Raw genomic sequence first — 14,201 nt, 5'->3', positions numbered from 1 at the left:
CGCAATCAGCTGAAGAAAGCTTAACCTGTGTGTGTGTGTGTGGGGGGGGGGGGTGAGAGAGAGGGAGAGAGAGGGAGCATCACCCCCCCTCATCCCCCCCCCCCGCCTCGTCACCCCCCAGCCCCGGAGAGAAAGGGTTAATTGGAGACGGAATTTCATCGCACATCTGTCAGATTTTTAAGGCCGTGACGCACTGAAAGCAGAGAGTCAATGTGAGCAAGGGGGAGGAGGAGGAGGAGGAGGAGGAGAAGGAGAAAGAGTTGGTGGTGAGATCGATGAAGTGGCAGGCAGAGGGAAGAGGAGGAGGAGGAGGAAAATCTCACGAGATAATGAAAGAAACAGAGGCGAGCAGCTAGTGTGGAGCAAGAAGGGAAAAAACCGGAGAGGGACAGAAAAGCAGACGAGCTCTTTTTTTTCCTCGCGGAGAGTGGGAACACAAAGAGGGGACGAAGGCGCAAGCGAGGGAGGACGTGTGCGTGTGACCGCAGATGGTTTAGTGCGCGCTGGCTGTGGATGAACGTTGCACCCCGGGGCGCGGATTGTGTGAATCTGCAGCGCTGCTCGGCGACACAGTCCGAGAGATGCTCAGGACGGACAACAGCCGCGGACGCGCTCTGAGAAGTGGACAGTGAGAATAAAAAGGTAGGATTGTTCTCGTCTGTGAACGCGCACATGTCCGTGATTTTTTTTTGTGTGTGTGTGTGTGTGTGTGTGTGTGTGTGTGTCCACGGATCGTCGTCGTGGTCGAGTGTCGAGTTTACGCATCGTTCGGGTTCGTTACATGTGGAGTAAATGTGTGACGTGCGGCGCCTCGCGTGCACGTGAGATACTTCTGTGATTTATTTGATATGAGAAGGAAAAAAAATCTTTTATTTCTAAGACGAGATTCTGTTGAAGTGATTAAAAACATCGGTTTGTCCCGCGAGGTAAAATCCCTCCGACGCGTCGGTTGTTTTTATTAAAGATGCATGTGCGTAAATCTGCGTCTAAACCTGACGAGACGAACCGTATTCGATGTTTTTTTTTTCCTGCTCTGCATCCATGAAAGTTTAAACGCAGCGGACTAACACCGTCTTGTCTCACGCACGCAGGCACAAAAGCTTCTGCCGAGGAGCCGCTGAGCACCAAAGAGACAGGAGGGCAGAGGAGCTGATGCACAAGTGAGAATAAAAACCAGTCCAAGCTCCTGCTGCGGCGGACAACTCGATTCTCCGGGAGTTTGAGGGAGTTTGAAGACAGTACTTAACGTTATCAGATAATTAATTAGACACCCCATAAGCCCGGAAATCAATTAATTCACAAATCAATAAATCCATAGTCTGGTGTAACAAGAGACCTTCCAGACTGTTGGCCCCGGCTGTGGAAACAACAATAACAAGAGGAGAAGAGCCACACGGGGACAGATCCAGGTTTATTAGCAGGAGCTGAAGATGGACGGGGGTCTAGGAGAGATGTCCCTCCACACTCACCCGGATCTGGCTCACAGTCAGGACGGCAGGGCCATGCTGCACTCGCGGGACCTTTCAGCTGCTTTCCCCAGGCCCTCCCTCGGGGGCCCCTCCATGTCCCTGGAGCCCGAGCCCCGTCCGCCGGGCTTCGACCACTCCATGTCGGCACTGGGCTACAGCGGCGACTCCCCGTCCAGCTCCGGCAGCACCTACACCACGCTGACCCCCCTGCAGCCCTTTGATGACAAGTTCCACCACCACCACCATCACCACCACCCTTGCCTGCCCGTCAGCAACGTCATCGGGAGCTTCACCCTCATGCGCGAGGACCGAGGCCTCAGCACCAACTTCTACAACCCCTATGGCAAGGACCTCGCCATGACCCAAAGCCTGTCCCCCCCCTCCACAGGTTCAGGCCTGGGCTCCTCCATGCACGGCTATGGCAGTCTGGGTAACAGCCCCAATGGCAATGGTGGTCAGATGCTCCACGGCGGCTACGACGTCCACGGGGGGAGCCTCTTCTGCAGAACATCGGATTTCGCCCGCGAGATCTCGCAACCGGGCCTTGGAGGAGGCGACGTGTCCGTGGGGCATCAGTTGAATAAAATGGAGGCTCACCAGCATGTCACGGGCCACCACCCTCACCTCTACAGCCAGCACTACCAACCGCACCATCACCCCAGCCAGCAGGCCTCCAAGGTGAGCGAGCACCTGCACTCCTCGTCGTCCGCCTCGTCCTCGCCCGGCGAGGGCATGCTGTCGGGCATGCAGGGCAGCGGAGGCAGCACCGGGGAGGAGATCAATACCAGGGATGTGGCCCAGAGGATCATCACCGAGCTGAAGAGGTACAGCATCCCCCAGGCCATCTTCGCCGAGAGGGTTCTGTGTAGGTCACAGGGCACGCTGTCCGACCTCCTGAGGAACCCCAAGCCCTGGGGCAAGCTCAAGTCCGGCCGCGAGACCTTTAAGAGGATGTCCCGCTGGCTCCAGGAGCCAGAGTTTCAAAGAATGGCCTCGCTCCGGCTGGAGGGTAAGATCTGGCTTTGCTCTCTATCTGCCTCTCACACACACACACACACACACACACACACACACACACACACACACACACACACACACACACACACACATATATGTACACACACTCCCACACAGAAATCACAACAACAAACAGACACTCTCTCCCCTTGTTTTCCCCAAACACCCTCCTTCTCCATGTCTTCCAAAAAAAAAATCCTCCTCTCCAGTAATCAGTATGCAGCTCAGGTTGAGACATGAGGAAAAGCAGAAGCATCATACTGATGTTTCCCTTCTTCACACCGGATCCTCTATTGTCTCAACAGCTGGGGTATTAGGAACTTCTCAGCACATTGAGGACAGTTCCCAGAAAGAAAGGACCATATGTGCCGTTCCTTTGTTTACTTAGCTCCCAAACAGCCTCTATTGATTTGTACAGTAGCTACAATAAAAAAGCCACAGACATTTGCCCTCCTCTTAAATGAACCATGAAGATCAGCTTGAGCAGCGTTTGGCAATTTAATCGCTTTTGAGCCCACAAAATAATTTGTGCAGAAATGCCACTCTGGAGCGATTGATTAATTCGAGCAGTGATTTATATCAGCTCAGCGCGTGGCCGAAGTTGAGTTGGCAAAGTAGCTGATGCAAATTAGACTTGAGCCTCTGCCAGACGTCTTTTATCAACATTGTCGCTGAGGCAATTACTGCGAAGCCAAATGCGAACGTTCCGCTCCGAGGCAGCAGCGGCTCGTGGGTTCGAGAGATTCTGCACATGTGGAACAAAAAGAGGTGATTTGCTCGACCAGAGGAGCATCGAGTCTCTAGAGCTGAGTCCATTTGCAGATGACAGAAATTAATCCACAGCTATTTTATGTATCGATAAAATGAGGATGTGACTCCAAATGGCCTGTTTGGGCTCCTGAGCATTTGAGGCCTTTTTCTGTTTTACATAAAATTCAATGGATTTTAAGGTTTTGACGGATTCTGATTAGTTTTCTTAGCAAATATTTAGATTTTCTAAACTCAATTAATATGATCATTTGGGGGAAAAATAACAAAATAAAAGAAATCGATGGTGAAAAAAAAATAATTATTCGTTGCAGAAGCAGAATTTAAAACAGATTTCACGGGGATAAAGATTTTTTTATATATTTTTTTGAAAGGCACATTGTAATCCGCTACTTGACATTTAATATTCTTCAGGGATGTGAATTGAAGACACAACAGCACGCTGTACAGTGCCGTGTTACAGTGTTGTGCCTCCACTGGGACTCAGGGCCCATCTGATACACGGCGCACAGAAGGAGATCCAAGTGAACACAGTAATATGAGATGAGCATGGACGAGTGTGTGAGTGTGTGTGTGTGTGCTGAGTGTTGTGCTCACTGCGGGGGTCTGTGAGTGGTACGTGTGTGTGAGCCTTCCCAGTTGATCACTGCTTTTCGCTCCCTGTCAGCAGCTCGACTGATTAAGCCCAACAACACAATAGGGTTCATAGGTAATGATTGTGCACTCTTGCAATCCCTTCACAATTATTGATCTTTGATTGTTTGGCTCTGAGAGCACATGTGTACATCCTCCATTTAGCAAAACGTTACACCAATCACACGCGAACCTCTTATCTGCAGATGAGTTGTGTGTGTGGGTTTGTTCTGTAATTCCACAGAAATGTTTTGCCTGATGAATCCAATCCTGCGGTTTTTCAGACCTTGTATGCAAAACGCCCCCTGCTCCCGTCCGGGTGGAGAAACGGCCCTTTGTTCCTCTAAGCAGATTTCTAATCATCAATCATTCTCTCTTTGTTCGCAGCATCCTGCGAGCCTTCATCTTTACAAACACAAACATTATTTTAACGAGTCAGTGCCCCGCGTCCGAGCAGCCAATCAATCAGACTCATAAAAAATTAAAGCCCCTACACAGAGAAGTGTGCTTGTGTTTGACAATGCTCCTCTCGCTGCTCCCACACACTCTCAAAGTGCATATTTAGTTCTTGGCAAAGCCACAATTTAGACAGCTCGGCACTTTTCTACATAACCTACTTTCCGAAGGGGGTTGTTGTGTTTTTTTTCAACCCCCCCCCCCCCCCCCCCCCCCCCCCCCTTCCTCTCCCCTCTCCCGGCCAACCCCCTTTTGTTTAATTACAAGCCTCTATTGATTTCCATGGGAAAGAGCAGCACGCCTTGCCCACACACACCTCGGCCGCATCGGCAAAATCGAGACTGGAATTTGAATGCGCGCTGCCCTGTGCTCCCCCGGTCTGAAGATAGCTCAAGTGCTCTTTGCTTCACGCCTCAAGTTTTAAGATGATCCTCTCTAATGCAACACTCGCTTAAATACATAAAAGGCCCTTCAGTGTCGTCCAGCGGGCCCGGTGCGATTTCCATAACCACGTCTCTTGTTTATGGACGGGCTGCCGAGCTGGACGATTATGGAATGTGGTCGCTGCCATTTTGTCTCCTCTAATAATTGTCTTTCAACAGCGACATTTTGCTAAACACGGAGGAGGTGATCTCCTGGATTTATCTGCAGTATCTTGTTTGTTTTTTCCCGTGTGTGTGTGTGTGTGTGTGTGTGTGTGTGTGTGTGTGTGTGTGTGTGTGTGTGTGTGTGTGTGTGTGTGTGTGTGTGTGTGTGTGTGTGTGTGTGTGTGTGTGTGTGTGTGTGTGTGTGTGTGTGTGTGTGTGTGCTCTATGGATTACTGTGCCGTATATGAGATGCATCTCCGGCCCCAACCCCAGGCAGTGGAGGAGGCAATCAGGATTTAGTTGGAGAAGAAGGCAGGATAAAGACCGTACAGCCATGCTCCGACACTTAAAGTCGAGGGGGGGGGGGGGGGGGAATCAGAGACTATAACTTTAAAGATGATGGCCGAAGCCCTTGACTAAAGGTCTAAATGAATAAGAAAGGTCAATGCGGTTTACGTGTCGGCTCCAGTGCCTGCACCACCCCCACAGTAATGAAAGCCACAAAGCCTTGTCCACCTCTCGCTGCATACAGTTCACATTCGGCTGCTGAGGCTCAAAGGTCAAAGCCGATTCCATTTACATATCAGGAATCGTAAGCAGGCCGATGTGGCCTGAGCTGCGCAACAACCAAACAAACAGGGTTGTTGTTTTTGCTTCTTTTTTTTATTTTTTTTTATCTAGCTCTTGCAGCTCCCCCCACTCCGGCGCTGAAGGGGTTAACCAGCCTCTGTGGGTCGAGGAGTCTGAGCTGCACAGATTTAATCAATAATTTCTATCAGCCCCTGGCCCAAGAAATCAGCAGGGGGTGGGCTGGGGCTGCAGGGAGGGAGGGGGGGGGGGGGGGGGGGGGGGGGGGTCTCTCTGGCTAGGAGGGGAGGTGTAGGTTGAGACGCCGGGGGGTAGGGAAAGGGCTTTCGATCACGTTTCAGCAACACGAGACAGGGGCGTACATCATGATTAGGGGCTGTTCCCACGATCATAAGAAGCCTATAGGGGAATATTTATGTCTCCATGAGTAGCCCCAGCACCGGGGATTTATAGCATGGTAATTGTGAGCCTTTTACACATGATTACAGCATAAGGAAGCATTTACTTAATGGTCGGCGCTGTGTTCGTCAGTCAGGGATAGAGGCGATGGAAGCGAGGAGGAGGAGGAGGAGGAGGAGGAGGAGGAGGAGGAGAGCTGCAGGACACCCCGACTCCTCCAACAAGCCATAAATCCACGCTACCAGCAAGCTAGCCTGCACTATCATGTCATTCCTTTCATTACTACATGAGCTGAGAGTGCACCGCTGTATATACACCTTCCATAGCTGCAGCCCGCCTCCCAACCCCCAACCCAGAAATATTGATGGCGTGGATGGTGTAACGCCTGTGAAAAATGTAGCATTTGGGGAAAAAAAAGAGAAGAAGAAATTTCACTTGTAGTGATATTGACATGCCGCTGACATCTCGGCCTGTTCAGATTTTAATGAGACGTCGTTCGATAACTCTCAGAAATGCAAACAAGCTCTGGATGCCTAAACGCTAACAGGCCCCTGTAATCTCAAGTTGACAAGAGTGCATCCCCGAGTCAAAACATTTCCTTCAGATAATGATTTTAGAGGAGAGCGTATGCAGGGGTTTCAGCGGCCAGATTTATTCACGTCGAGTCCAGTGCTTAAGTTTCAGAAACTCGGCTGGATGTCAGGGCAGTCAGGGGGGGGGGGGGGGGGGGCACGTGCCCACGCGGGCCCCCCCGGACCCGGCTCTGATGCCGTTGTGACGATCGCCGTGATGGGAAAAGACGTCTGTAAGGTCACACTTATTTCTCAAGCACTCGGCTAATGAGAGAAATTTGCCACAGTGAGTTTGGAGGAGTGAGGAGCCGTCGTACAGTAAACAGCAGCAGCAGCCCCCCCCCCCCCCCCCCCGCGCTGTGTGAGCTGCTTCTCAATAGGAAGATATAAGCCAATCAACCGAGCGCGGTTTTAAGAGCAAAAGGCAGCATTTGCGGTTAATCTAATGTGTGTGTGTAGCATGTGTCTGTGTGTGTGTGTGTGAGAAGTGTGTGTGTGTGTTTGAAATATGGGATTTCGAGGCTTTTGCCGGCTGATATGTTCATCTAATCAAGATCAATAATAGAGTCAATAGTAGAGTTCATAAACCTTGTTTTCTTAGAGCAAGTGAAGAAGTCTGGCATCGCAGCAGGATTATTTCACGGGCTTTCCGGTGGTTTGGGTCAAGATTTTAAAAACAAAATGTTGTATTCTTTAATTCTAGATTCTGCATTTTCCGGTAATAGTGGTCGACATTGTTACGTAATTTTTTTTTTTTACAGTTTAATACCAAAAATGTCAAATTACTCAGCGTTGCGCCCACATTTGTATTCTTCTGAGGAGCCAAAGTGAGAGTTGTGTTAATATCACAAATATTTCGCTCCATGCTGAATAAAGCAGGTGTTGCACGGCCAAATAAATAAATGCAGACAAAACAAAAAGAAGAGGACAATTTTGTTTCCAGTTTGCTGGCCGGTATTAAAAGTCTGCTGTCGGCACAAGTCCATCCATCCCTACTGTGTGTGCGTGTGTGCGTGCGTTGGCGTGCGTTGGCGTGCACGTGCGTGTTGAGTGCACATACACCAATGCTTACACTTAGAAACGCCTTTGATACCATCAGCAAAACAGTCGCTCAGCCACACTGCGCTGATTGAAACCTCTTTAAAGTGCGTGTGCATTTAGGTAATTGCATGACTCCCCCAAATATGTTTCAGTCCACTTAAGGCTTCTAAACACCCGGGGCAATGCCGACTCTGCTTGTTTCACTCACCCCTGACGTAACCCGCCTTTAATAGAAAATAAATTAGTTCCCCCCTAAAGTGATTATTGCTCACTCACTGCCGCCACATGTAAATTACTTTTATGAGAAACTAATGATGTTGAAGTGTCTACTAAGGTAAAGGGAAGAGAGGGAGTGGAGGGAGATGGACGGAGGAGAGAGAGAGAGAGAGAGAGAGAGAGAGAGAGAGGGGAGGAGGAGGAGGAGGGGGGGGGGGTAGTTGGCTCGGTACACAAAGGCAGAGGTTGGTGTTGTGTTTCCTGTAAATACAGAATTACAGCGTGTTCGAGGTGAAAGGTTCAGCGATGGATATGCAGAGGAACATGCAGCCTGAATTCAAAATGCACGTCTGATTCTCAAAATGGATCTGAGCTCAGCCCACACACATCAGCATCCTCTCCCTCCTCACTCGACCGAAAATGCCTCTTTTATTATATTCGTTTCTTATTTATTTTTTTTATTTTTTTCGCAGGACATTTCTTTTTTTTAATTTTAGACTTTTCCAGAGGAAGTATTGATTATATAATTGAGCGGCCAGTGATGTTTAACCCGGACCTCGAGTTTTTATTTTCTGGTCGGCGTAAGCAAGACTTGCATTAAAATACAAATTACCAGGAGACTTCATCACCTCTATTACCACTTTGAATATGGCCAACTCTGACACGGAGCTAATACACGGAGGAATAATGAGATAATGTTTTATCCTCCGTGGACCAGGGCATTAAAAAAAATAGTATATTAAGGCAAGAGAGAAAGAGTCTGCCTAAAATATGACAACAGTCACAATTCATTTATTTTAAATGCAGCCACAAGATGCTGGAAACGTTTCATGATCAGCTGATCTCTCTCTGAATGTGAAGTGATCTTTAAATGTTTCTGGCTTTTCTCTCTCTCGCCGCTCTCTGGATGTGTTTTACAACTTAAAATGTAAAACATATACGGACGAGTACAAGCCAGAATACGAACTGCTGCGATAGTTTTAACTGCCAAAATATAATATACCATAATAAGTCGCAGTAATTTTCCCTTGTAGTGGATGAAAGACTGTTTTCAAAACGAGCATCGCATCTGTTTGTGTCTTTGAGTGTGATTATATAGTTTTTTTTTTGGGGGGGGGGGGGGGGGGGACGCAGCCTTTGTCAGCCGATGACGAGTTTGCACTTTGTCTTTAGATCTATGTGAGCAGGGTTTTTTCAAAAAGGGGTCGTAATGAAAACCATGAGGGGAAACGTCAGAGCTGTGGCCTGCACGTGGTTATCTGCTTCATCCCAGCAGCCTCCCAGCAGCTCACTGGCAACAAGACGTGATGGCTTCCACATCTTGATTCCTTTACACAACAATGAAGCTGCTGATTCGTCTCTTTTAACTAATCAAAGTTGCTTAGCTAATCTGTTTTCTTTCAACAAATCCACTTTCCCTCAGCTTAATCCATTTGTCCTAGTTAGCCTGCCAGTGTGTTAGCTAACCCGTTTCGCCTGTTTTAAATTTATCTTTCCTCCGTGTGCCCGCAGCCTGCAAGCGGAAGGAGCAGGAGCAGAGCAAGCTGGAGCGGAATCAAGGCCCGAAGCGCACCAGGCTGGTGTTCACCGACCTGCAGCGGCGTACGCTCCTGGCCATCTTCAGGGAGAACCACCGCCCGACCAAAGAGCTGCAGGTTACCATCTCCCAGCAGCTGGGCCTGGAGCTGTCCACCGTCAGCAACTTCTTCATGAACGCCCGCCGACGCAACATCAACAAGTGGGCAGACGAGGGCCGTCCCTCCTCCACGGGTTCCTCGGGCTCCAGCGTTTCCTCCTCCGCAGTGTCCTGCAGCACGGCGTGATGACGGACCGCCGAGCAGGTGCGGTGGGGAGGGCGCTGAGGGAGCTAGGGGGCACATAGACTGGTCTAGGCAGAGATCAGCCGTAATAAATGTCCTCCTCGTTATCAGAAGGAGCGACGGAGCCAGCGATTGTAGATGATATTATGAAGATGAAGCATTTTCCCAAACCAAAGTTGATCGCTTCCTTGAAATGGAAGGGGGGCGATACCCAGAGTGATATGAACGCAGGATGTGAGGTCCTGCTTGTATAGTCGAGGGTGCAAAGATTATTTGACTCATAGAAGAGTCACGCCCTCACATAGACGCCATCTCATTGCATTATTTTGATTATGTAGAGTAGAGATAATGAGGGTATTACAAATCAGGAGGAAGCATATTTTGGTGTACCTTCAAATCTATTGTCATCTCTCCAAACGTGAAGAATCAAGATGTCGTTTGCTCACAGCTGGAGAGCGCCATCGTGTAACATCTTAATCAAAACTGTTCACCACCATCCAAAGACGTTAACCCCGCCCCGGTGTGCTCCACAAACACGGTCGCGTCGGCTTTTTCCTCGAGAATCAAGGTGAAAGAGGAAAGAAAAGGCGTTTTTTTTAAAACTTAGCCATTTTTTTTTCTGAAGAACCTAATTTCCCTTTCTTAGCATGTGTTTCCATGGCGACGGTTCCCACGTCTGTGCGGCGTTGTCTCGAGTCCAGAGCCTGGAATTATCAGGAGGGCTCTGTAGCGTCTGTAACTTCCAGCAGTCAATCATTTCACCGTCAGCAGGAGCCTTGCCTGTGCTTTTGTGAGGATGGTCCCGCCTTGAATGAATCAGAGTTTTCGAGGGGGGGGGGAGAGCGCAGAGCGTCTCGCTGTACGCCCGGACAGAATCAATAAACAAGTAGGACGCAGAAACGGACTTGTTGGTGCAAACGTCCAGCTTCAAGACTCTCACCGAGCTTCCAGACGTGAGCTCCACGGCCAATTTTTTTTTGACTCGAAAATCAAGCCACAAAAAAAAAAAGAAGAAAAACGAGAAACGGCCTTTGACCACGGAGGCGCCGCGGTGCAGAGGCACACTCGACACAATGTACAGTGACATTGTCCTATTTTTTTTTCCACTCATTTTCAAACTGTACACACCTCTGCTCCATGTTGAAATCTTTTTTTTTTTTTTTTTTTTTTTTACAGATGTCTAGACAAATGGAGGAATGTGATTCTTTCAGCCCTTTTTGTACAGATTTCAAGCACATCGCTCTATTTATAGAAACACATTGGGAGCACGGGGCCGTTTGTTTCAGCCCTGCTGACGTACAAGGTCATTTTTTGGTCCACAAAGGAAAGGCTTTGACATGCCTCCTTATAGCCAATAGTTAAATCAAACCAAGATCCTTTTAAATGCAATTGCTGATCTGATCAATGTATTTATTACTGCATTTGTGTATTTATTATTTTCCCCTTTTCTTTCCCTCTTTCTTATTTATTTGGTTATTTATTTATGCTAATCTATATACTGTAAGTATTTATTTAACAATGCTCTGTATGTCTGTGTGAAACTGAAGACTTTTTTCTGATGGGCACTTTTAGCTGTAGAATCCCATCGTAATACCAAAGATTAACATTGCGTCCCTGAATGTACGGCCTGAGTCCCCGACCCCCGACCCCCGACCCCCGACCCCCGACCCCTGACCCCCGACCCCCGAACCACCCAGTGATGTTACGTATCTCTCTCTATCTTCCAGGCCTGGCCTTTGTTTTTGTTTTTTGTAGAATAACGGGGATTTCTTTACTCTTGCAATTGTCTCTGCGGTCAGCTCTTAACGTCAAGGCCAAAGCTTGTTTGAATGTTGTGATAATATTTATAATTAATAACACTATGAATAATGACAATAATAATGATGTTGATACCGATAACAACAACAATGATGTGGCATCCCATAGGTTCACAGGTTGCTTGTAAAGTTGTGTCCGGACCGACGCCATCTGGCGGACTGTGTCTGGGGACCCACTTAAAGCGCTGTCTGAAGGTCCCATTGAGTGCGAGTCCTTCAGGGTCACATGCAAACATGCGTACAGTTTGTCTGCCTGGGGAAATGCATGGTTGTGACCCCCCCCTCTCCTCTCTCTCTCCCATTCCCATCTCCCCCCCCTCCCCAGTGCAGTGCAGACGGTCTTGTCTATGTCCAGCTCAGTGTGATCTTACTGTCCTCCACATTCTAAACCCTTCTGCCAGTTGTCTCAGTTCCAAGACGGTTCACTCCTGGTTCTGGGAGGTTCTTAAGATTTGAGAGGTTCCTCGTCTTACGTGGATCTTGGGGTTGTCTTCCTGTTCCTAGAGTTCTGGAAGGTGCTAGGATTCGCTCTTGGTTTTCGAGAGGTTCCTTGTTTTACGTGGATCAGGGTTCTGCGGGTGCTAGGATTCATTCCTGGAGTTTGAGGTTCTTAATGTCCAGCGGGTTCCTCTGCTCCTCGGGTTTATGTTGACTGAGTTCTGAAGGTCTTACACCTTGTTCCTGGTCTTTTAGGATCTTTAAGTCTTCTGAGAGATTTGGTCCTCCTCTTTTGGAGATCTCCAATTTAGTTGCAATGCCGTTTAGGCTCCCTGAACTTCCTAGGGTGTGTCCCTTGAACTTTCTGAAAGGCTTTGGAGGCTCATAGTGTCTGTGGCCGTCTTCCCCCTGCAACCCGCTGCAGGCTCAAGTGACCTGATTTCCCAGTGTTTTAAATGCTAAATGCCTGAATCAGGAGAAATTGCCGAGGATCTGATTCACTGACCCGGGTGTAAACGCTGCCAAAGAGTGGCGAGGCGAGCCCGGTGTTTCTCCACCCTCTCTCTCTCTCTCTCTGTTTATCTCCCTCTCTCTCTCTCTCTCTCTCACTGTCTTTAACATTGGGAGGGGTGGGCTGCCGGGGCCCCCTTCACAGCGTGCACTTGAAAGACGGGCGGTCATGAAAGAGGCCATCGACTTTTTCCGCAGACTTCAAAGCCGAGGCCTTTTTCATCCCATCTCCTCTCTGGGTATCTGGTCTGGGGTCCGCTCTCGGCCAGACCTGTGGGGTTTAGGGGGCATTCAGAGGGGGCGTGGGGGGGGGGAGAGATCAGAGAGGAGGCTGAATCGTCCAGAACGAAGACAGTGGTAGTGTGGTGTGTGTGTGTGTGTGTAGGAGAGGTGGGGGGGGGGGGGGGGGGTATTCGAGGAACAGGAGGTGTTGGAGTAGTGGGGCATGGAGCTGAATTAAACTTTAATGAGCAACAATTGTAAGCATGCTGAGAGGGGGGGTGCAGTTGAGGGAAAAAACTGAAAAATAAAAGCGCTGGGAGGCTCCTCGGTCGACCCCTGCGCTCCACTGTCATTGTACCAAAGCTGAGGTGACACCTTGCAGGTTCCCCTTTGTCTCGCTGACTGGAGGCCTAAAATGGAGACAGAGCTTTTTGTATTGAGCCACCTTCTGCTCCGTGTCAAGCAGGGGAGGCTCTTCCCTTTCTGTACAGAGGGGGGGGAGGAGGAGGAGGGAGGAAGGAGGGAGGAGGTGAATCCATTTGGCTGCTGCAGGTGATCCGCATTGCCATTTTAGCCTGCGGCACCCCCTAGTGGCTCTTACAGAAACTTGACCCTGAAAAGCAGAAGGCCGTTGCAGAGCGAGTCGGAGGAGGGGGGGGGGGGGGAGGGGGAGGAGCGTGAATAATGGAATAGCGGAACTGAAAGCTAATATATACTTTCAGAATAATAAACAACCAAAAAAAAAAGATAAAACACCAAAAAAAAAAAAAACGTACTTTTTTTTTTTTGATAATGTTGAAACCAAAAAAAAACAAAAAAAAAAAACAACAACCAAAGATTGATGGGTAACTGCTGAATCGTGATGTATCATGGGTAGTTTTAGCAGTTCCCTATCAGAGCTACAGTAGCACTCAGAGGATTCAAAAAAAAGCACCAGTGGGGTTCGGCGTGCTGAGTATTTATGTTGCATAAGACAGTTGTGTTATTATGTTGAGCTGGAACTGAGAAACTGACACGAGGCAGTGTCTTCAGATGGAAGTCTTTGGACTCTGTGAACCCCGGTGTCCCCTGTTTGTTCCCGTCCTCGCCCCCCCCCCCCCCCCCTACCCTAACCCCCGTGTGTACATGAAGACTTTACCCATCTACCTCAACTGTGTGAGATGTTGTGTGGCAAAGATATTCCTTAACCAAAGAATCCATCCTGTCAGGGTGTCTGTCTTATCTATCTTATCTATCAATCTATCTATCTTGTCTGTCCATCCGTCTCTTCTTCATGCCTTTTACTCCGAAAACCAAACGTGCTGGAATCAATCCGTAACAGGGGCCGAACGTGGCCCCCGTCCAGCCAAAGCTTAAGTCCAGTATGCTAGAGTGTCCCATTGATCCATGCTCTGTATATAAATACAACTCTCAAGACCAAAAAAAAAAAAAAAAGGAGGTGACAATCCAAGCAAGGAGGATCTTGCTGTAATCAACGTTGCCTATTCCTTGTTTTCCGAGAATCATGTAACAGAAAAAGCCCAAGAATCAAGCACCCGCCCCAAGATAAAAAAAAAAAAAAGGTCAGAGGAGACAGAAGCTATTTTTCCACATTTGTAAGCCACCCCTCCCAACCCTGTTTTTTCCGAAATGTTTAGTGTAGTTGAAA

At 48.7% G+C, this 14,201-nt stretch overlaps 1 protein-coding gene across 1 annotated transcript; it reads left to right on the top strand.

Moving 5' to 3' along the window:
- Positions 1-1,095: 1,095 nt before the first annotated feature.
- On the top strand, positions 1,096-13,378 carry onecutl (one cut domain, family member, like). Its single transcript, XM_034610361.1, has 2 exons — positions 1,096-2,478; positions 9,259-13,378. Exons 1-2 carry the CDS (start codon positions 1,431-1,433, stop codon positions 9,567-9,569), a joined length of 1,359 nt encoding a protein of 452 aa, XP_034466252.1. The 5' UTR covers positions 1,096-1,430; the 3' UTR covers positions 9,570-13,378.
- Positions 13,379-14,201: the final 823 nt, after the last annotated feature.

This window comes from Hippoglossus hippoglossus, chromosome 16, assembly GCF_009819705.1.
Source record: "Hippoglossus hippoglossus isolate fHipHip1 chromosome 16, fHipHip1.pri, whole genome shotgun sequence".
Taxonomy (NCBI): domain Eukaryota; kingdom Metazoa; phylum Chordata; class Actinopteri; order Pleuronectiformes; family Pleuronectidae; genus Hippoglossus; species Hippoglossus hippoglossus.
Note: the sequence above shows the minus strand (reverse complement) of the source record. Positions and strands in the feature narration are given on the sequence as shown.